The 24,872-nt window shown below is 26.0% G+C and overlaps 1 protein-coding gene across 4 annotated transcripts in view; it reads right to left on the minus strand.

Moving 5' to 3' along the window:
* Positions 1-24,490, minus strand: part of LOC134832181 (leupaxin) — a 33,767-nt gene extending 9,277 nt beyond the window's left edge. The window contains exons 1-7 of one of the 4 annotated variants that reach the window (XM_063846120.1): positions 8,471-8,529; positions 6,216-6,342; positions 3,571-3,704; positions 2,263-2,503; positions 2,032-2,170; positions 1,849-1,958; positions 1,565-1,665 (exon numbers count right to left, since the gene is read on the minus strand). In XM_063846120.1, coding sequence (XP_063702190.1) covers positions 1,565-1,665; positions 1,849-1,958; positions 2,032-2,170; positions 2,263-2,503; positions 3,571-3,704; positions 6,216-6,294 — 804 coding nt within the window. In that variant the 5' untranslated portion in view covers positions 6,295-6,342; positions 8,471-8,529. Of the gene's footprint in view, positions 1-1,564; positions 1,666-1,848; positions 1,959-2,031; positions 2,171-2,262; positions 2,504-3,570; positions 3,705-3,767; positions 3,857-6,215; positions 6,343-8,470; positions 8,530-10,986; positions 11,335-24,173 lie in introns of those variants that run through there. The other 3 variants (XM_063846122.1, XM_063846123.1, XM_063846124.1) reach the window with 3 other exon arrangements.
* Between the last annotated feature and the right edge of the window lie 382 nt (positions 24,491-24,872).

The raw sequence follows: 24,872 nt of genomic DNA on the forward strand, positions 1-24,872 counted from the left end.
TTTAATTAATAGTTAATTAAAATTTTCTGCAAAATCAGAATAATGTGAAAATTTAAAGAAAATTTCCTTCACGTGTCAAAAAACAACCAAATTAAGTGAAAAAATGATCGAAATGACAAAATTTGAGAAAATTTCGTCGGAACTGGCGTCTTTCACCGAAAATATGTTAGAAATGCATGCAAATTAGATGCAAAAATTTGCTTAGTTATTTATTTTATTTAAATTAATCTGCATTAACACCCATCTGGTGCACCATAATTAACAATGTGCAAAGCAGATTTCGCATGAGACAAGTTTTGATGAAAAAAAAACGAGAAAAAAATAAATTTTACGACGATGACATCAAATCGGATGGGGGATTTTTTGGCAAATAGAAGCAACACAATAACAATGTTTAATTTGAACAGCTGTTCAAGTGCATGCGGGAAAACGGAAATTTGGCTCGAGGTAGATAGACGGGCAATAAAGAAGTGATTGACGAGCCACGAGTGAAAAACTGTCGTAAAAGTGAAGTGAAGGGTAGCGATCTTTTTGAGTGTTTATTGATGAACTTGTTTACCCGTCAGATTTTCGTAATTTATTTTCTTTTAATTTTTTTATTTATTTTTAGACAACTTTGAGATTCCGGTTATCGTGAAACGATTAAAAGTTTCAAAGAAAGTCTAAAATTAATTTTTTTTGCGATTTTTTCTTAAATTCCGAAATTAAAAACATTTAAATTTTTTTGTTTGAAGTCCAGAAAATTTGATTTTTCATTACAAATATGAGAATATAAAATTATTTTCAAAAAAAAAATTATCTTGTCAAAATTTACTGAAAATGAAAATGAAATTTTTACAAAATTTATTGGATGATTGGATAAGTTTCAAAAATTGGTTAGATCCAATGGAAAAATAATTTTTTATTTTCTTTTAATTCTTTTTTTTTTGTTATCGACAACAAATAATAATTTACGAATTAATCATAATTTAAATTCTTTTGCGTACAAAAAAAAATAATTAATATGAAAATAAAAGAAATTAAAAATAATTTTAAATAAAAATTTCAATTAATTTAATTAATTGGAAATTATTAAAAAAATGAATTAATTAATTTTAAAAAAATCAAATAAAAAATTTTTAATTTAATTAATTTAAATTATTTAAAAAATTTAATTTAAAATAAATAAATTTAAATTAATAAAAATTTTAATTTAAAAAATTAATTAATTTAAAAAATAATAATTAATGAAAATAAAAAAGTAAATAATTTAAAAATTAAATTAAAAAAAAATTGAAAAATTTAAAATATTGGGTTTTAATTGAAAATTAATTAATTAATTATTTTTTTAATATCTTTAATTAAATTTATATTATTTTTTTAAATTATTATTTAATTTAAGTTAATTTATTTTTTCAATTTATTAATTGAAATATTTATTTAAAATTATTTTTAATTTCCTTAATTTTTATATAAATTATTTTTTTTTGTTTACGCAAATTATTAATTTAAATTATAATATTTTTGACAGTTATGAAGAATCTTTGATCGCACAAAATTTTCAAATAAAAAAAAATATTCTTACCTTAAAATCAGACAACGAAGCCATCAAGTCATCCAATTCCTTTGTCGCCGACGAAGTGTAAGCTGATGGTTTTTGGCTCAAAGAACTATTCGCGATTGCACCTAAAAAGTAAAAAAAATTAAAATATTAAAAAAATTTCCCATGTTCAACGACTTTTTCTTCCATCTGCCTTTCAAAATGCCAAAACGCTATGAAACGCAGTGAAATGTCTCAAAATCGTGCGAGTGATCTTTTCAAGTAGCAAAACACAAAATAAAAATAGAAATCTACAAAAAAATACTTACTGTGGTTGATATATCCCGGACTCGGAGTGCCGCGAATTTTTTCCGTCGTCGTTTCGCGCACCGTAATCGTTACTTGTCGTCCCGGCTTTTGACCATCGGGCGTTTTTGGGCTATTTGTTTCGGAAAATTTACAGATTTCGGGTTAAAAGAAGCGAGAAAACGGACAATTTTTACGCTACTCACGTATTTGGTAAAGCATACAATGGACTAGTATGGGCATTACTGAGTTCATCAAGCAAGCTGTCTACGGAAGGACGCTTAACAGACTCGAAATTGTATGTGGTAGGACTTTGAGTGCCATTTGTGTAGCCAGTGCTATGATCTGTGTGTGAACAAGCGAATGATGGTGACATTTTAACACGAAATCCAAATAAAAAAAAAACACATGAAAAGCAATTGGAAAGCGTGACTTACGTTTTTCGGCGAGCGAATTGTTGTAACGTGCATTGCTCAAGTCTTCCAAGAGCGAATCCAATTCCGAGAGGTTGCCAGCTGCCGGTTGCGGGGTGTGAGGCGTCGTCGAGCGCGGCAGTGAATTGTTGTTTGAATAAGGCGAATGATGATGGTTGGCAGCGGATCGGGGCAGGGAACCATTTTGTGTTTGGCTGACTAACGTTGGCGACTCGAGTTTTGACTGATATGGCGTTGGAGAGGGCTGCAAAGAGAGAAATTTTAAAAAAATATTAATTCGTGTCGCCATTTTAATTTTTTTTTTGAAATTTTGAATCATTTTTAGCAAAAAACTTTTTTAAATGTTTAAATATTTTTTTATTATTTTTTTTTGTATTTTTTGAGTTGAAATATTTAATAAAACGTCATATAGATCGAATATAGATAATTCTAAAAAAAATTTCGAGAAAATTTAAATTTTAACAAAAATAAAAGTTAACACTTGTCATCTTAAAATTTATATTTTTAAAATTTTTCAACTGAAAAGCTGAAAATTATAAAATTTTAACTAATATTTAATGAAATTTTAATCTCAGTTTAATTTAAATACATTTTTATTTTAAAATTTAAAAAAATACAACTTAACGTAAAAAATTAAGAGAAAGTATTTTTTTTAATTCAAAATTAGTTTTCTCTTAATTTATCTATATTTTTTCGATTTATTTGAATTTTAACGATTTTTTACTTAGAAAAAAAGTTTTAAAAATATAAAAAGTAAAAAAAATGAATTTATTCTAAAATAAAGCGCCATCTTTTACCAAAAATTTCAAAACTGTAATTAGTTAGAAAAAAAATTAATTAAATTACATTAAACTAATATATTTATTATTAAAATAATGATTAATAATTTTTCTGTAAAAATTTAAATGATTTTTCCATGACAAACTTTTTGCCACAAGAGGGCGCTTTATTTAAAGTATTTATTTTTTTTTATTTTTCTTAAATGTTTTACTTCAGAGATGTGCAGACAATTTTTTTTAGATATAAAAAAAGCATCAATATTAATTGATATTTTTAAAAAAATATTTTAAATAAAAAAAATTTGAAAAAAAATCAAATTTCATTCAAATATTCAATTTCGATAATTTTTAATATTTTTTTTTTAAATTAAATTTTCTCTTGATTTTTTATTTCATGCAACTTTTATACTAATTTTTGTCGTAAAATAAATTTTATAACTTTTTTTGAAAATTTTATATAAAGAAAAAAAATTATAGTATTGGAAAATTTCCAAACTGAAAGTAAAATCACAAAAACAAACATTTTACTTACCGATTGCACTGGCTTTTTGACACCATTCAAACTGCCATAACCCGATGAATTTTGTAAATTGTGCGCTTTTATTTGTGACGGTAATGTATTATTCTGGCCAGGCACAGTGTTTTGTAGGTCGGCCAATAATGCGTCTGAAATGACAGAAAAAAAGGCGGGAAATTAATTAAAGTTTACACAAAAAGCGACATTTGAACCTAAAAACGTTTGCGCGTCTTCCAAAACACTTTCGTAAGTTAAATTTTCCGCAAAAACACTCATTTTACGGTCCAACCCTATCAACTGGAAGCTGAGAACTGAATTGAAAATAATTTTTTCGCTTGGAATCAATTTACGCCAAAACGTAATCTAAACACGAGCTGCTCTCGAAATTAACCACAAATAATAACAATTACCTTGAGATTGGTTCGAAATTGTAAATAAGCGTATCGAATATCTTTGATTTGATAGAACTTCATTGTTGCGACTGAGAATTATTGACAATTGGATGGGTTTGAAGGACTTTTGAGACTTTTTGAATAATTTATTGTCATAAATTTTCTAAAAAATTTCTTCAAAGCTCTTAATTAGATACAAAAAATTCGAAAAAAATCCGTAAATGACGAAATAAAAATTCTTTCGACGTCACAATGTTTGTTTTAAAAAAATGTTTAAAATAAAAACATGAGAAAAATTTACTTTAAACATTTTTTTTTTGTAGTAAATGTACTTCTTCCACAAAAAAAAACCTTCAAAATCGAAGCGTAGCGTAAAATTAAATAAATTAAACAGGTACGTCGTCGGAGAATATTCTTCTCAAAAAAAAAAGTTTATAAATAAATTTTGTTTCGAACAAGTAGTAACCCACTATGCAAATACTCATATATCACTCGATACAGACGCCCACGATTGTCTGACAGATTTCTCACTTTTCGGGCAACGTCGAACGTTGTTAGCGAAGTAAAGAGTTGTTGTTGTTCCTGTTCTATCTATAGAACCAAAGAGATTGAAAAAAAAGTAGACAGTAACAACAAAAAAGTGTTATGCAGTTCATTTGAATAAAAAACTCATTAATTAAACTTTAAAAATAATATTCTTGCATCAACGAAAAAAATAACAATTTTCGGAGACACTTTAAGAGAGACAATAAAAACAAAGTTGAAGAATCTTAGCTGTTCTGTCTTCGGTTTGTCTGATATTTTTTATTGTTTATTTTATAAAATATTGGTGACAAACGAGTCATAATAAAGAAAAGTCTTCGTTAAAAAAAATTATTTTGAGTTGAAAAAGATAAATTTAAGCAAGCTAAAGATAAATAAAAAAAATAATTAATTAAAATTAAATTAGTTATTAATTAATAATTAAAATTCATTAAAATTAAAATTAAAAACAAATAAAAAAAAATATTTTTTTTATTAATTAGGCCGCTCCAAATTAAAATTAAAAATAAAGTCCAAAATTTTTTAAAATAAAATGGGGGGGCAAAATAAAAAAAAATTTTGAAATACTATTTTGACTGTATAATGACGAAATTTTTAACTATTTTTCAGTGTTAAATATTTTTTATTTATTTTTTATAATTATTCTTTTTGATATTTGCTAATTTAAAAAAGATTTCAGAATATTACATATTAAAATTTAAAGAAAAAAAATTCAGAAAAAATAACTGTCAAAAAATTTGAAAAAAAATTCAGTAATTTTGTAAAAAAATTAAAACGAAAATTTATTTAAATTAATTTTTTTTATTAAAAATTTAAAACTTTTTAAATAAATTTCTAAAAACATCTTGAAAAATTATGAAAATACACCTAAAAACGGCCATTTTTCGGACTTTATTTTTGATTTTCATTTGGAGCGGCCTTAATAATTATTTAATAAAGGTAATTTAGGTAATTATTTTTTTTTGTAATATTACTTTAAACCTCAAAATATTATAAAATAATTTAAATTAAAATAAATAATAAAAAAAATTAAGAAAGTAATATTAATTATGTATATTTTTAAGAATTAAAATACAATTAAAAGTAATGATTCAGAGTTTTAGAAATAAAAAAAATTGAACAAAAATAAAAAATTAATAAATAAAAATTAATATATATTTTTTTTAAATTAAAATTTAAAAAATTCTTAAAAATTAAATAAAAAGTAAAATAATTTTTTTTAATCAAATTTTGTGATTTTTTGATTTGGCCTAAATTTTCATAAAAATTTATTTATTAATATATTATTAAAACATATTTAAAATTATTTATATTTTTCTTTTAAATTTTCGCATGAAATATTGGTTGAATTAAATTTTCTTGATGAAAAAAAATCTACTATGATTAAATAATAATTTTTTAAACTATTTCTTCAACTCAGAATTTATTTTTATTTTCAAAATTTTATTTAAATTAATTTTTAAAAACTTTCCCATCAGACGCACGTTTGAAATCTGAAACATTATATTTTCTCAAAAAAACACGTTCTAAAAAAATTAAAAAATAATAAATAAACAATGAAAATAAATTTCACATTCATTGTCATGTTCCTTGACACAAAACGACTACCTCACTTTTTCTCGTTTCTCTCTTGTTCTCATTCTAAATGAATTTTCTACAAATTTTCACACATTTTAAAATAATATCAATTTTGACCTTCACTAAAAGTAGTAGAGGTCTACTTACTTAATTTATTCTCGAATTCCCCACACTTGTAGTGCCGATTGCCAATATCGTTATTAGCGTTTTCAGCAACTGACGTCATTTTTATCAATTTTTTGTTTTGTTTTTGTCACTTTTTTATTGTTTTGCGCTAAATTTAATTAAATCAGTGAAAAAACCGAACTTTTGGGTGTGGTACAATTTTCGTTTTATTCCGAGATTTAATTAATTAATCGAAAAATTGGACAAATATTGGTTCAGTGCGACAAAAATTGCCATCGTCATTGTTTTTTTTTCGTTTTGTTTATTTATTTGCTTCATCACAATGCGAGTAGTTTAGTGTGTGGGATACTAATGAAGTGTAAACATAAAACGACCTTGATACCTGTTTTAATAACATTATTATGGCATTTGGTCGTGTCTCTCGCATAATTTCCCGTTTATTGTGCCACGGATGACGTTTAATGTCTTTTAAATGGCAATATCGATTTATTTTCTTTTTTATCGTCATTTAGCTATCTTTCAGTAATGCACAACGAAGAAAAAAAGAAAAGGTGCGGTTACTCATCAACACAATGAAGCATTTCTCTTCTATTTATTGCAGTTGCTTGATTAAACAGAGAAAATGAACGGAATGACGAACGACAAGCAGACAAAAGTGATGAAGAGAGTGGAGTAGTAGGTCATTATTACAACATAAAACTTTTTATCTGCATTACAAAATAGATGAGTGCACACAAGAATTCATTATTGTTGAGCATTTCTTGCGTTTAGCTCGGTAGAAAGTTTTTTTCTGTTTATTATTATTATCTAATGTCATGCCAATGCGCTTGAAATACGCAATAATTGTGCGAAGATTGAAAAACGTGAGATTTTTGTGATAACCCGATAACCTATTTTAAAATGTTTCTTATGGATTTGCGATCCAATTTAATTTTTTTCTTCTTAGTCACTTAGAACAAGAAATGATGCGGATCGGGAAATCTTGGCACCTGTAGTGCAATTATTTTTTTTATTTTTTTTTGTCTATGGTAGTTGCACAATCTTAGTCACACGCGAAATTTTATTTGTATTCTCTCTTCTTCTCAATTTTTAAAAAGTTTTGTCAAATTTTGTTGATATAAGCGCATTTTTTTATTAATTTTTTTTGTTTGAATTAGCAAGAAAGCGATTTTCAAATTTTTTAACTGTCAATATTAAAATTGACATATAAAAATTTTTAATTAAATCTTTAAATTCGAAATTCTTTAGTAAATTTTAATTTTTTTAGAAACATTTATAGCAAAAATATATAAGAAAAGGTAAAATTATCAAGAAAAATATTTTAAATTTTTTAACGGTCAACATTTGAATTGACATTTAAGATTTTTTTTTAAATAAAATTTCCAACAAAAATTTAGCTTTTTATGATATGAAAAGTTTGAATTAGCAAGAAAACTTTTTTAAATTTTTTAACGGTCAATTTTTGAATTGACATTTACGAAATTTTTGTTTTTATCTGTCAAAAAATGACAAATTCCGATAAATACTTAAATTTTATATCACTTTTGTTCGAAATTTCTTCAAATTTCATCAGTTTTTGTATGATTCTCACTTTGAACACTTTTTTATAAATGAACAAAAATTTAATTAAAATTTAACTTTTTTCATAAATCTGTCAAATTTTAAATTTTCCATGTAAATACACTTTTATTCCTTTTCTAAAAATACTTTTTATAACTTTCATTGAGAGATTTTTAACAGTAATGTCTCCATATTTTAATCATCACATTTAACAATAGTTGTTCATGTCTTGCTTGTTTATCAATTGACAAGTTTTCTATTTTTTTTTTGGCATGCCAGTAGCGGGGATGGCGCATACAAAACATCAAACGAAATAAATAAACTTGTTAATCATCATTCTAAAATTAAAACTTTTTGCCACTACCGACACTTTTTTCTCATCCTAATGTACATTTTGTGCTGTTATGAGAACATTTAGACGTCATACCGCACTTCCGATTTCCCTTTAAACTAAATTTTTATTTGAAGATTTTAATCTTTTTTTTCTCGGAATAAAACAATAAATTGACCACACACTTAATTAATTAGACGACGTCTTCACTTTTTGTCTTTAGATTTTTAATCGCAAATGTCAGTCAATTAACACCAATTAAAATTGCATTTTTAGCACTTTAAAAGCGATTAATTGTGAGAAAAATGTCACAAAATTGTATCTGATGAAATTTTTGAATTTCTTATCATTTAAGATATTTAGATAAAAGTAAGTAAGGTATTACAGTTAACAATATTGCACGACGAGGCGACACGAAACTCGTTAGAAACCGTTCATACTTTGCCTTGAAGCAAAAGAAAACTAAACATTGATATACACAAAATAATTTCTCACACATCATTTCTCGCAGAAGCAGCAGCAGCAGCCACAACAACTTATTAAACAGAGTGTATGGTCATGTGTTTTTGTACTCTTTCTCTCTTTTCTTTCTCATTACTCGTCTTTTGTAATTTTTCTTCAATACCGCGATCGAGCGACGTAAACAATTTTCATTCATGTTTTTGTGCAATTCTCTCAGATTTTCGAGCTCTCTTGAACTAATTTTTTTCTCTCTCGGCAGAATTTTCGCAACTCGAGGATGGATAATCGAGCGTACAGTTTTCATCGCACCGCAGGTAGGTCCCGTCCATTTATAATCAAAACACATTAAAATAATTTATGACACCTAATTTTGAGATACATCCATCATGTTTATGTCATATTATTTCATTTCGTTTCAGAAGAAGAATATTTTTGTCTGCAGTGTGACGATGATTGCCGGTAGGTAAGTTTTTTTTTCTGCAGTGTCTATTTATTTTTTGTTAGTCAAATGTCGTTCGAGAAAAAAAGTGTTCTACTTAGTTTCGAAAAGTGATTCAGTGTGAGTGTGATGAACACGAAAAATTGGCACACATAACTTCCTTGAATATTGAGCATTCCAGAAATCGTTTAGTTGTGAGAATTTTCAAGAGATGAAACATCAACAAGTGTGAATGAAATATGAGGCGGGTTAATGTGATCAAATAGATGATGATGAATATAGGAACAAAGAAAATTGATTTTAAAACAGGGATGTTGCTGTTGGACTTTATTGAGGCATGTCGTCGTTATCTCCATCTGAGGTTGCCCGATATGGCTTCAATTGAGGGCTGAACTAACGAAATTCTTCGACGAAGATCAATTTTAGTCCATCGCTCGTGAAAGGAGGGTTTTTTTGAGCTGTCAGTAAAAACAATTAGTGAAATAGCGGAGATATCTGGTAAGTTTTGAACCACAATTGCTTAATGTTTTCTAAATCTTCTTTGGTTTCCATTAAATCATCGAAGGCATTATCTTTAGAATCTCCTGTTTTGAAAATCAAATTTTCATTCGCTGTTTAACTCGACTTTAGCAGATTTTGCTCGCCTTCTCCTTTTATTTCCATTTCTTTCAATTAGAAGCTTACCTCTTTGGAGGTTCGTCAAAATTCTTCCATCAAGTGTTCAGATTTACGAATTTCCATTATTTTTTGGTATATTCCACAAAAAGGATGCCAATTGTGACGAATAGCAAAGAATAAAGTCTTGATGAACTTTGCGTCGATATTTTCATGCTTCGACTTTATCTATGAAATTTACACAAATTCACAATTAATTTAATTCTCAATTTAGTTTAAATCCAATTAAAAGTTGGAAAAACTTTAGAAGTCCTTATTTTCAGTTCATAAGGGTTTGAAAAAAGTTTCCATGATCCCCAAAATTGAAAATAGTTTCGCCTTAGCAAAACATTAAATTTCAATTTAAATAATCCAACATTTAAAAATCTTTAAAATCAATTTACGACAAATTCCTAAACAAAACTATAGCTTCCGTCAACTTGTTAAAACCTCCTTTTACGGAAAATTCAATGACCTTTATTATTATTATATGACTTCATCACAAAGCTGATCATCATCAAATAATCTTTACTGCGAGAACACCTTTAAAAAACTTCCTTAAATGCAGATTGAACCACTTTAAACTCAACTTTCCCCCTTTATGGTTCTACACCTCTGCAATTTTTTTTGTCAACCGCGAATTTCTTTATAAATATTTTTTTTTGTTCTGCATACAAAGTCGCCAGTAGTACTTTGTAATGAAAACAACTTAATTGTCAACGCTTCATCGTTTCGTGTAAATTTAATGAATTGAATGACGACGAGTGACAACACAAACAATGACGTAATTTTTTTTTTTACAGATATTTGCAGTCCAAGCGATACATAATCCGCATGTAGTATTAATATCATGTTTTGTGCGCGATGCCCATAAACTGCTTAATTTTAGTACTAAGTAAATTAATGCAAATGTCAGGTAAATGTGTGTTGTGTTCGCCCCCACACACAAACGATCGCTTACGTAATCGGTCGTCTACCAATTCCGCTTAATTTGAGTTTATTTTTTGATTGGAGTCACAACAATTCATTGACAATTTTATCGTTCTCTCGTAAATTTTTATCGAATATTAACAAAACAATAACAATATCGAGAGAACACGAAAAAAAAAGTTGACATGACCATTTTCGATTGAAAAAAAATCTGAAGGAGTTGATCAGAATGTCAAGTACAGAACAACGTGTAGGGGGTTATGATACAAAATTGTATCAGATTTTTTTAATAACTTATTTTTTTTTTATTTTCAGAAACTGAAGTTCAAGAGTAGGAATCAAATTCATTGTCAACGAAGGTGTGTAAATTAATGTTCAATGCTAAACATTAATGGAAGAGGAACGAAATAACTCACCTGGTAGCTTCCGGCGCGGCGATTCTTTCATATTGATGCAACTTTCACGTGCTTTACTTTAAAAAAATCTTCCAAATTTCGTGTTAATTTTCACGAAACATTAATCCAAATTGGCATCAATTAAAAATTTAACACCAAATCCGTATTTTACGTCTTTCGTAAAATCGTTTTACTCACAATTTCTCACTTAAATTCCCGATTTCCGAAACATTTGGTGTCGAAAATTTTTATATTTTTTAACGACGCGTTCTTTTTTTTTGTGCTATTGAGACGGTAGCCTTTTATATACGCGATACACACGAAAAATAAAATAAATAAATAATCGGAATTCCGAGCGAATGTGTCTCGTCTCCTTTGCTGGACAAAAAGCGACTGCAAGTAACAATGTGAAATCACGTATTGCTTACCGACTGTTTGTTTGGCTACATGCGCGCGTACATGTCGTCTATGGAAAGCCTTTAAAATATAATGATCACTTTTGTCTGGGTACCTTAATAAGAAAACGATATATGAGTATGTGTGAGTTTTTTGTGTGATATATGCAAAAATCTGCCTTCCACACAGAGACAATTCGCTGGAAGTACGCCCGTGGAGATTTTTATCGAGAAATCCCAAAAATGTCTAAAAATGTGTGATTTATGACAATTTTGATCCATTTTTTAAAAAATGGCGCGCCCGAATTTCAAGTAATTTTCTTCCAGCAGAGTATCTGACAGAGTAAACAAAAATGGATTGAATCCATATGGAGTTGAATTCGTGTCGGTTAACGAGAATTTGCAATATTATTTTTCAATAAATATGTGATGTGATTCGATTCGGTTGCATATACAAACATTTTCTTGTCTCTGTCGTTGTGACTTATGGGAAATTCCTCGCAACATAAATATTTACTTTCCGTAAAGAAGTAAGGATGACTAAGGGGGAAGTTGGAAAGAACAAAAGAAAATTTATTTCAAAAATAATCACAAAGTTGGAAGAAAATGTTAAATTGAAGGCAATTACGTTGATGTTACACATGTGGGTAATCTAACGACGACGATGATGAAGTCATAATAAAATCATATGTTTTATGAATGAAATCAAGTTTTGTATTTACAAGAGTTGTTATACACGCGAAACGTTGTGATTCATCGACAACGACGAACGACGGTGTTCTATGAATACTGATGATCATGATGATTGCTGACGGTATAACACAGAAATCGCGATTCGCGAGTGTGCTTGTGTTGGTATGAAAGAAACGCAAAGTTTTTGAATTAGAAACGTTAGAGAAAAACGCAAATTTTTTGTCATTACAAGATTTGAGGAAATTATTTAAATTTAAATGATAAATTTATTAAATTAAAATGTTTATAATAATTTAAATAATTTTTTTCATATTAAATTAATGAACAAAAATCTGAGATCAAAATAATTCAATGTCAAGTCTGTTAATTATCATAATTTAATAACTGGAAAATTTCTAAATGACATGAAGGATTATAAAAAAATGAATATTTTTTAAATTAAAAAAAAATTGCAAATTGTTCAGAAAAAAATATTAAGAATAATAAGAATAAAGTAAATTTAAATTAAAAAAATTAAAAAAAAAATTAAATAAATAAAAATAATAAATGTTAGAAAACTCAAAAAAATCTAAAATTAAATTTAAAATATTTCTTTAAAAAATATTTTTTGAAATTTTTAATTATTTTTCATTAAATTAAAATTAATTTAAATTATAAGTTTCATTCATTCTAAAGGTAATAAAAAATATTTAAAGCTGAAGGTAAAAAAAAAATCCGTGAAAACCCTTCAAATTAGCCCAATTTTATCAACTTATAGTCATTGAACTTGAACATTAAAATTCTGCTTATCACCAATTTTAATTGAATTAACTTTCAATTGTTTCATTGTTCTATCAGAACAATAGCTTCAAATCATTACCGATCATCAGAACTATAAATACTCTGACCAGTCTCTTACCCCAATTCAGTTTCACAAATAAAACGATCAAAAATGAAAGTCAATTTTATTCTCTTAGTTCTCGCGTCACTCATTTTGTGCGCATACAGTTTCCCCCAAGCTTTCAGAAGAGCTTTACCGATGCCTGAAGACGAACCTGAGAAGATTGATCCCGTTAACGAATCACGCGTTCTTACAATCGAACATGAAACAGAAAAACCTCCCAAGGATATGGTTGCTGTCCCATTAAACGAGTCAGCGGAAGAAGGTCTGACCAAAGATGTAACCAGAAAGCCTCATAAAAATTAAATTTTTTAAAGTGAGTTGAATTGTAATAAAAAAATTTGCAATAAAAAATATCAATGAAGTTTTAAAATATTTTTAAACATATTAAAAATTTAATGAAAAATAAAAAAAAATATTAAAAATTAAAAAAAAATTAAAATTTTAAATTTGAAAAAATTGAAGTATTTAAAAATTCGTTAAAATAAAGAAATTTTTAAAAAATTCCGTTAAACCTTAAAAAAATATTTTTAGTAAAATAAATTCAAAAATTAATATTAGGCTGGATTTTCAATCAAAATATTTTCAGAATTTAAAAAAAATTTTCAAAAAATTAAAATTTAGCTTTCGAGCGATATTAGAGCTAAAAATATCATTTTTGTTCAAACTCATTAGTAGAACGAAGTGTACGGGTCCAACAATAATTAAAATAATGGAATTTATCGAGCATCGAAAAATTTTCACTAAAATACGATTAAAATTACTTACATGCTGGAGCAATTCCCCGTTCACGAACTGTACAACGATAAGGTTGTCTTTCACCTGGATCGACTTTCCCATAATTGGTTCTATCCATTTTTCACAAAAATATTTTTTTAACACTTAATTGTTTCAACTTTTTTTTTAATTTCTCATATTTTCATTTTTTTCATAAAAAATCTTCTGAAAATTCCAACAAATGATTGATTGATTTAACAATTCTTGGTCATGCCATAAATTTATGAGTAGTCACAGTGGTACCGAAGAACGATTTATTGGCATTATTTTAACGAAGAGAAAAAAAAATAACATCAGCGATGAAAAGTGAGGAGGAGAAAAACGTTTTGATTTCGACAAACGACACAGAAAATGAATCAGAAACTATTTTCCATGAAGCATAAAACAAGAAAAGCGTTAAATAAACATGAGCGTGTCATGTCTTGACATAATATATGAGGCGTAACGTCTCTCAACTCATCTTTTTTTTTTTAATTCGTTCAACGATGATGATGATAAACTTCTTGCAAAATTTCGTAAATGCTAAATTAAGGTCTGCACAAAAATCAATTTAGTTATGACAAGGAAGAATTATTTAAGCAAATTAATATTCGTCTCGTGAGTTGTCCAAAAATACAACAAAATAAATGCGGAAACCGCTTGCACAAATATTGACATCCCGCAGAATAAATGTTGCCAGAAATATCTCAGTTGTCGTCGTTGACAAGTCAGTTCGTCAAAATAATTGCACGATTAATGTTTCAAAGATGACGATTAACAGTTTGTTATTAAAAGTCGTAAACTAATATTTTAATTGTTATTTTTAATGATTATTATTTTGTGAGACGATAAAAAGTTGCAAATTTTGATTGGATTTCTACTAAAAATTTATTCGAAACAAATGTTGAAAGAAATTTTGAAAATTTTTATCTGACAGATGTTAAACTTTGGAATACCTGTGGGAGCCTCAGATTTCAGATTACAATTTATATCAACCGAAAAAATTTTTAGAGGCGACGAAACAAATGAAATAATGCGCTATTTATAACAACGAGACATCTAACATGCTCTACTTATGATTAACTAACTATTCAACTTAGTTTTAATGATTTTTTGTAAACATTTGAAATTATGAAGAGGAGGTGATTTGTTTCGAACAATAAATAATTAGGAAGATTTAACGTGAGAGTTGAGATATTTATCTGCAATTACAGCGCATCAAAGTAGATTTTTATTGAATTTTGTACGGGTGAGAGAAAAGTGATGGCAACGAGGCGCCAATGTGTCAAGGTATTTTTTTTATGGTTAGTATTGGCGACAACTTTTCTGTGCATTTATGTTATCAAGGTTGGGTTTTAATGAAAAAAAAAGAGATTTTATTGCAAACGAATTATTTTTTTTATTAAAATAATTTATTAAAAGGAAAAGAAATTATATTATAAGGAAGAGAAATTTATTTATTATTCTTTGAAAAATTAATTTTTTTTTAACAAAAAAGAAATTTTTTAAAATTTTTATTATGTTGGAAAATTGAAAAAAATTTAATAAATTTTAAAACAAATTTAAATATATTTTAAGAGAAAATATTTTTTTTTTGTTTGCCTTAAAATTTGCCAAAAAAAATTTTTAATAAATTTTTGCGATTTATTTTTTTTTTAAATATTTTTTTTTTATTTTTTACATTATATTTTTGACACGCGAACGAAAAATATAATATTTTTTTAAATTTTGTTTTAAATTATAAATGAATTAATTTTTAAAATATTTATTGAATTTAAAGTAAAATTTTCTTAAATTGTTTGAAAATTGATAAAATTAAATTTAAATAAATTAATAAGAGTAAAATTAAATAAAATAAAATAAATAAAAAAGTAAAATAAACTTAAAAATTAAAATTAATTTGGAAGTATTTAATTTTAAATTTTAATTAATTTTTTTTTTAATGAATTTTATTTTTTATTATTTTTTTTTAATTTTAGTTTTTAATGAATAAATAATTTTTTTTTCTAATTTTATCAAATACTTTAAACATTTTTTAGTGATAATTTTAACGATTTTTTTCTTTGAAATTTAATCTCTTAAAATTATTTCAAGTGCCAAAATATCATTGAACCCATTAAAAAATACTTAAAAAAATCAAGTTCATTGGCCAAGCCACATATTGATCGAATTCCCCGCAATCACGAAAAATCATTTCTGCGCCAAGTTTCTTGTTGATAAATAATTCACATTGTATAACAATATTGTCACTGCACTGTCATGTCATCGCAAATTGCATACCGGTCGGATATTGAATGTATAATTAATTTAATTCAATTTAAGATTTACAAACAAATCAACGACGAACGACTCGTAGGAACTAATAATCTCATTATTATTGCATCACAATTGAATAAACAACCTTTAATGCCTGTGGAAAGTTTAAATATTTACACTGAATATTGTATAAAATTACACACAAAGGCACTGCAATTCAATCTAATTGATCTTGTCTCGACTTTATTATTTTTTTTTTTTTTTTGTGAGGAGAGACAATCGATACTTTTTGTCTATTCTCGCGATTTTTTGGCGACAATCAGAGGAGACGTCTGACACTGAAGTTTTATGTTTCACTTTCTTATAGAACGAAGATTTTTATTCGCGTTTAATTATTTAATTTTAATCAAACACACGACGAGCAGATTTTTTGTGACGCAATTGTATTTAAATCTATCAAAGTGATTCGCTCGTATACAGACACGAAGCAGCGGCAGATGATGATAATTTAATTTTAGTACATTCATAGATTTTGATTGTTTTGCTCGGTTCGTCAAATAGGTAAAAATAAATTCAATGCTAATCAATTTTTAGTACTGTATACTCTGTTGCTGTTTGTTCTGAGGATTGAAAATGGACAAATTTTACTCAAGAAGGTGTTAAAATAACATCTAAAGGTATTAAATTAACATCCACAGTTATAAAGTTAACATCCAAAGTTAGTTTTGTTTTGAAAAATAAATCAAGAGCAAAACTATGTGAAAAACTGTGTCAAAGCCATTTTTGACAAATCTTGCTCCAAATGGATAGAAATTTGTCAGAGGGCTCTAATTTATCATTTTTAATCATTTTGTAACTCAAAACTGCCAAAAAATTGAAACTGAAAAAAAATTTTTCCTTTGACATAGTTTTGTTTTGAAAACTAAATCAAGAGCAAAAAAACTGTGTCAAAAACTGTCAAAGCGATTTTTGTCAAATCTTGCTCCAAATGGATAGAAATTTGTCAGAAAGCTCTAATTTATCATTTTTAATCATTTTACAACTCAAAACTGCCAAAAAATTGAAACTGAAAAAAAATTTTTCCTTTGACATAGTTTTGTTTATCAAGAGCAAAAAAACTGTGTCAAAAGCGATTTTTGTCAAATCTTGCTCCAAATGCATAAAAATTTGTCAGAGGGCTCTAATTTATCAGTTTTAATCATTTTATAACTCAAAACTGCCAAAAAATTGAAACTGAAAAAAAATTTTTCCTTTGACATAGTTTTGTTTTGAAAACTAAATCAAGAGCAAAAAAACTGTGTCAAAGCGATTTTTGTCAAATCTTGCTCCAAATGGATAGAAATTTGTCAGAAAGCTCTAATTTATCATTTTTAATCATTTTACAACTCAAAACTGCCAAAAAATTGAAACTGAAAAAAAAATTTTCCTTTGACATAGTTTTGTTTTGAAAACTAAATCAAGAGCAAAAAAACTGTGTCAAAAACTGTTTTTGTCAAATCAAAATGGATTCTAAAATCTTGCTCCAAATGGATAGAAATTTGTCAGAGGGCTCTAATTTATCATTTTTAATCATTTTATAACTCAAAACTGCCAAAAAATTGAAAATGGATTAAATTTGTCAGAAGCTTTAATCCTTTGACATAGTTTTGTTTTGAAAACTAAATCAAGAGCAAAAAAACTGTGTCAAAAACTGTGTCAAAGCGATTTTTGTCAAATCTTGCTCCAAATGGATAGAAATTTGTCAGAAGGCTCTAATTTATCATTTTTAATCATTTTACAACTCAAAACTGCCAAAAAATTGAAACTGAAAAAAAATTTTTCCTTTGACATAGTTTTGTTTTGAAAACTAAATCAAGAGCAAAAAAACTGTGTCAAAGGAATTTTTGTCAAATCTTGCTCCAAATGGATAGAAATTTGTCAGAAAGCTCTAATTTATCATTTTTAATCATTTTGCAACTCAAAACTGCTAAAAAATTGAAACTGAAAAAAAAATTTTCCTTTGACATAGTTTTGTTTTGAAAACTAAATCAAGAGCAAAAAAACTGTGTCAAAAACTGTGTCAAAGCGATTTTTGTCAAATCTTGCTCTAAATGGATAAAAATTTGTCAGAGGGCTCTAATTTATCATTTTTAATCATTTTCCAACTCAAAACTGCTAAAAAATTGAAACTGAAAAATTTTTTTCCTTTGACATAGTTTTGATTTGATAACTAAATTATTTAGGTTATAAAGTTAACATCCAAAGGTATTAATTTCACATTCAAAGGTATTAAATTAACAACCAAAGGTATTAAATTAATATCCAAAGGTATTAAATTAACATCCAAAGGTATTAAATTAACATCCAAAGGTATTAAATTAACACTTAGAAGCTTTAAGAGCCTCAAATAATTTCTTTATCAATCCACAGAGCATCATACAGCATTTCGTTCATGATAAAAATAAAATATAGCATAAATCAATTTTGTATTAGTCAAATACAGAGACATGGAGCATCTGGTCTCACTTTAAAAAATTTGTTTTTATTTGTTTATTTCAATCACATCTCATGTATGATTGAAAACATAAAGCGCGATTTCTTGCTAAAGAAAGACGTGCAAAAGAAATTCCTTTTCCACTCACAATCTAATAATCTCCATAAATAAACTCAAAACGGAATTTGCAAACAAGCACGAGAGAGAAACGAACTAATAATGCATCTTTTGTTAAACGAAGAAAAATTTTTCGCCTCCAGTTACCGCATTTCAATCTACGCGAGTTGTTAACTAAATGATGTAAATTGATTTAACGTTCATTTAACGATATTAAAGTAAAAAGTGAAAATCGGCACGACACGAGCATCAATCAAGCCGTTCTAATCGCGTCATAATCACTTTTTATTGGTATTTAATTAGCGATAAACAGTCGAAAAGGCGAGTTAACCCTTTTTTGTTTATTGAAAAACAAGAAGAAAAAATTATAAATTATTTTTGAGGAGTGGTGCAAACATGCATGCCAAGAGTCAATTAGATCATAAATCATAACCTATGAACCGTTATTTATTGTTAAAAATTTGAAATTCGGAAAAACATCTGGTAGGTAAAAAAATTCATCGTCATCGTACGAAAAAGGCAAAAAATTCACGTAAACTAATTAATTTTATTCGTTAATGAATAAAAAAAATTCAAAATTTTTATTGACGAAATTTTTAAATAAACTCGCTCAGTTTCTTTTAGACTAATTGAGAATGAGAGGGAATCAACTCTACTTCCATACATTCTCAATTAACTTTTATTGACTTTAAAAATTAAAATAAACTTGCATGATGCCACTCTTTTAATCAACGAAAAAAATTGAAAGGCAGAGCAATCAAAAAGGGGGGAATGTCGTCATTCAATTTTTTTTTTCAATTTCATTACCAATCCAATTAAGAGATTAGTTTACAATGTTAAACTCTTGCGCGAAGAGAGAATTTGAAGAAAATGTGCAGTTGATAAAGGAATTATCTTCTTATTGTAAAATGAAATTTTTTTTTTATTTTTTTATAAGTTTTTAATGAGGCGGATTAAGAGATTTAAAAGTAATAAAATTATATTTTTTATTGATCGATTTGAAAATTAGGTCAAAAGTCGCAAAAATGTGACAAAAGTTAGACAATTAGAAATTTTTCTATCTTTTGAAATTTTTAAAAATTATAATTTAAATTAATTATTTTAATTAAAAAAAATAATTAATTAAATAAATAAATAAAACTAAATAAATAAATAAATTAATTAGGTATATTTTAAATTTTAATGAATATTTTTTTTATTTATTTATTAGGTACATGAAATTTTTATTAATTTTAAAATAAAATTTTTGATGAAAAAATATAGGGCCTTTAAAAATTAAAACTTAAAATTATTAATTTAATTAAAATAAATAATTAAATAAATAATAATTAATAAATTATTAATTAAAAAAATTAAATAAATAAAAAAATTTAAATTATAATTTAAATAAATAATTTTTAAATAATATAAATAAATAAATAATAAAATTTTTATTTTAATATTTTGTAAATTATACTATTCAATGTTCTTAAAAAGTTTTTATAAAAAATTTTTTTAACTTTTTTCAAAAATTGTTAAGAAAATTTTTAAAAGCCTAATTTTTAGGCTAAAAGAGCTTAGAAAGGAAATTTTTTAACATGTTAGAAAATTACTAAATTTTTAAAATAAATTAAATTTAGCCTCAAAATCAATAAAAAATGACATTATTAGAGGTTTTAAATTCAAGAAAATTATATAAAAATGTTCTAAAAATTTATTCTAAAACCTTTAAAATTTTATATTCTTGGAAAATACTAAATTTTACTGTCTAAATTTCCTTCAATATTTAAAAAAAAATTACAATAAATTATGTCCCTATTTTTAAATAAAAATCTTTTTAAACAGCAGATTCCTCGACAAAATTGATAAAAAAAAATGCCAGAAACGTTTCCTGTTTCTGTCTGATCTGTTTTCAATTAAATTCAGTTATCATCTGGACTGAAATTCTCTCTCCAAAAAAATATACTTTCAACAGATAAAAAAAACTGTGTCACCAATTTCGTGCATCATTAATAACAATAAATAAAGTGATTAAAGCATAACGTCATAATCTTAATGCTGAAACTTTAATAAGAGTTACGACTTTCGAGATAAAAATTTTTCATAAAAGGGCAAGAGGTAATTTTTCGTATAATTAATGAATTTTTAATCAGCTCGCTTGTCATAAACAGATGTTAAAAGTCTTTCGAGCTTTCTTTTTTTTTGTCTCACTTTATTGCGAAGTGAATTCTCGTTTGTAAAATTGGGAAATTTTTATGGAAAAATTTTTGTTTTTATAATTTATGTCATTCGGTGCTTCCTACATGCTTGTTGCTTCAAACGCACGGCGATTTTTCATCATTTTTCACACACAAACCGTTTTTCGTGTTCTTCTTCGCAGAGAGACGCGACTCGAAAATGATGTGTGATGATGTGACACTATAAATAGATGGCACTTGTCTTGTAATAACAATTTTTTTTTTATTTTTTTAATCTCTCCGGTAAATTTTTCACAAAAGTAATTTTTTTTTGTTTTTTTAAATTAAATTTATCTCCACTTTTTATTGTTATTTTTATAATAAATTTCGTTTTTGTAAGTAGATTAGCAGCGAAAAACACTGTCAACCACCTGTGACTACTCAAAAAATTATTTCTGCAGCTTTTTAACACTTTTTTAAGTACTATTTATATCGCGATTGACTCAACCTGAGACGAGTTAAAATTAAAAAAAATAAAAAATCTTAATCTTGCATACAAAAAATCACTCAAAGAAAAAAAAAATGTGACGAAATACCGCGATTATTAACTTATTATTACTATTTTTCTCGAGAGAGCGACTCGAAAAAAAAAACTACAAACGACAACAAACAGCGTCGAAGTTAATAGTTGACTGAAGAATGAAAACATTTTTAGATTTTTCCTACGGAGAGTTCTCCACAGAGCATAACAGCTGCTCGGTATACGGGCGAGCATGGCTACGACGACGACGACAAGCAAATATATTAAAATATAAGCAAACACGACGCGACGCACTTGCAAGTGAGTGAGAGACGAACGAAAGAATACAAATGTTATTTTAAACAAAAAAAGAAAGAAAACTCTCCCACACAATTCGTAAGATAATTTCGTGCTCTGTGCAAGACTCGATGAGACGCAACAAAGAAAAAAAAAGTAGCACCGCACACATCAATGAGGTTGGTGTTGTACGTCGTCGCGCCAACTACAAGAGACAAAGAGCGTAAAGAAGTTAATTTACTCATTTGCGGGCCCCGATAGTTTATGGGTTGTGAATGAAAATGAATTACTACACTCGATTTTTTGTTGTGTGGCATTATTTTTACGTCGTTCGTGTTATTATTTATTGGTGTTTGTTTACATAACAAACGAGGAAAAGATGCATTTCGGATAGTTCGGTCAATATTTTGGTTTTGTTGTTGACGGTGTTGATGCATTTTTTCGTTAAAACGGTGATTTATTTTGTTTTTTTTTTTTTTTTTTTTAAGAAAAGTGAAGGAATTTTTCTTAAAAGTGAAGTTTTTTTTTTTAGAAAAATTTACTAATAGATGATTACTTTTAAATATGTCGTCATAAAAATAGTTTAAAATAAAAATTTATTTATTCAAAAATTTAATATGGTTAAAAATCATGACAATAAAAAATAATAAAAAAAAATAATTGATTATTTAAAAATTTTATTTGAATAATTTTTTTTAAATTAAAAATAAATTAAAATTAATAAATAAAATTATTAAAAAATTATTTTGAAATTTAATTTTTAATGAAAAAAAAAATAATTGATTTTGTTAAATAATTTTCATTATATTCAGTTTATACAAAAATAAAACAATATAATTTTTATTTAAATTAATTAGGTAATTAGGTTTTATTAAAAATATTTTTTAAACTTTAATTCTTTAATTAAGTAAAAAATATTTATTTTTAAAAAATTTATTTTTTTATCAAAATTTTTTAATAAAATAATTTTAATATTTTATTTATTTAAAGGATAAATTAATAATTTATTTTAAAAATATTTCATGAATATTTTTTTTGTCAAAAAAAATTTTTTTAATTAAATAAATTAATTTAAAAATATTTTTTAATTTATTTTTTTTATTTAATATTTTTTCCATAAAAAAATTTAACAAAAATTCATTTTAAAATTTAACTTATCTACTCAAAAGATAAATTCATATTTTTTTTAAATATTTTATTCACAATTTGATATTAAAAAAATTTTTTTGATAAAATAAAAATAATAAATAAAATTTAAATTTAAAATAATTATTTTTTTAAAAATTAAAAAATAAATTTTTATAAAAAAATTTTTTAATTTTTTAAATTTTATTTTTTTTTTTTTAAATAATTTTAACAAAAATTAATTTTAAAATTTAACTTATTTAATTTAAAAGTTAAATTCATATTTTTATTTAAATATTTTATTCAAAATTTGATATTAAATAAAAATATTGATAAAATAAAAATAATAAATAAAATTTTAATTAAAATTGACCAAAAATTAATAAATGAAATTATTTTTTTTTAAATAAAAAATAAATAAAAAATATTTTTTTTTATTTTTTCAAAAACGACAAAAATGTATCTAACCCTCTCAACAAAGTTTCAAATTGTTTTCTTTCCAAACATAAACAAAATCTGCCAAACACAAGATAAGATACGCGTTCACTTTTTATTTTTGTCTTTATTACATTACCAACCGGTTCTCATTTTTTATATTTTTTTTTTCTTAATTTCTTCATTTTTATTACAAAATCATCAAGATGTGACTCTAATAAAAATTCTTTCAAATTCTTGATCTTGTTTATTAATTTATAATATCCATATAATAAAAACAACATGCGCGCGAGATTCATTCACGAAAAATTTTAAAGAGCCATAAATAATTTAGTCCGACAACGAAGATGCCTCCTCACAGCAGAAAAACAGGCAAAAAGTGTCAAAAGCATAAAAATTATGTTAATTAAAACTGACTTATGTTGAAAAATACATTGTAACGTGACTATAAACTTTTTTTTTTGATCTAGATAGAAGTTGTAGAGAGAGCAAAAATTTGTTGTGACAAAATTGCGACAAGCGACGTTCTTGACAGTCATTCCACGCGAAGGATTAGCAGCAATAAGATAGCTGAAAACCGGTTTGCATCGTAAAAGCGTATGAAATATGCAAAAATTAACTAATCTTTTGTGAGCTTTTTTTACGACGACACTTCAGTAGTTGAGACGATTCGCAAACCCAAGTCTAACATGTTTTTGTTGATAGTTTACTTTACAGCTCAGCTCGGCTTAAATCACACACAGACAAGGTCAAAATTCTTTTTTCAATGTCTTTTTATCTTTTTCTCGTAATGCAAAAGAATTCACAGGTTCTGGATTGAATCATTTGCGTTGCCAATGGAAACGGAGCAGCAAAAGGGGAAAGCAGCAAAAAAAAAGTACAATTTCCGTTCGATGATTTGTAAATGATTCATGTCTTAGTTACATGGTCTTATCGTAGCTATTTTACGTCGTTTTGCTTATCTATGACCAAACCTCTATACAGCGATGGATTGCCAATCATAGAGAAAAATGACATCAGTTTTGGAGATAAATTTAGATACGACTGGTTTTTGGAATATTTTAATTGTTGCTCAACTGATTAAATATTTGCTTTTTTTACTTACCCAAGTCTTCCATGTTTTCTGTTTAATAATCCTTTCTTTCTCTCTCACTTAATCTCAATTCAATTATTTTTATTTGTTATCACTTTTCTTGTAAATTTGACTTGATTCTGATTCCAGTGTATTAATACTTGTTATGGAATTGATAAAAACATCTAAAAAACAATTTTTTTTCTTACACAATTTTTCTGTAAAATTTGATATAATTGATCGTTTAAATTGATCGTTTTTAATTCACTAAATTTGTTTTTGTTTCAGCACTTTTCGTAGATGGTCAAGGGATATTTAACAACGAATAAAACATATAAAATTGCACTATTTAATCACTGACTCCAGTTCCATATAAACAGAAGGATTGACTGGAATTCATGAGGATATCCGCATGATATGAAGATGTCTATATGGGAATGAGTAAATGTCTGAAATTGAGTAATGAGCAATGCATGATTGGCCTAATGCACAATTTGCCTTTTTTCTAATACGAAATATGCTATGGGATTTTATGAGACGAATGAAAGTGATAAATTAATTTGCCTTGACTAATTCAATAAAATGGTATATGATGCCCTCTGGAGGATAGTTTTTGCATTTCCTGTAGAGGAGTGACATTACGGAATAGCGGAAAAATAAGGAAGTATTGAACCAAATTTAGGAGTTTATGATTCTCGTCAATAGATGGCGTATTAAGAAATTTTTGAAAAT

The sequence above is a fragment of the Culicoides brevitarsis genome, chromosome 2 (genome assembly GCF_036172545.1).
Source record: "Culicoides brevitarsis isolate CSIRO-B50_1 chromosome 2, AGI_CSIRO_Cbre_v1, whole genome shotgun sequence".
NCBI lineage: Eukaryota > Metazoa > Arthropoda > Insecta > Diptera > Ceratopogonidae > Culicoides > Culicoides brevitarsis.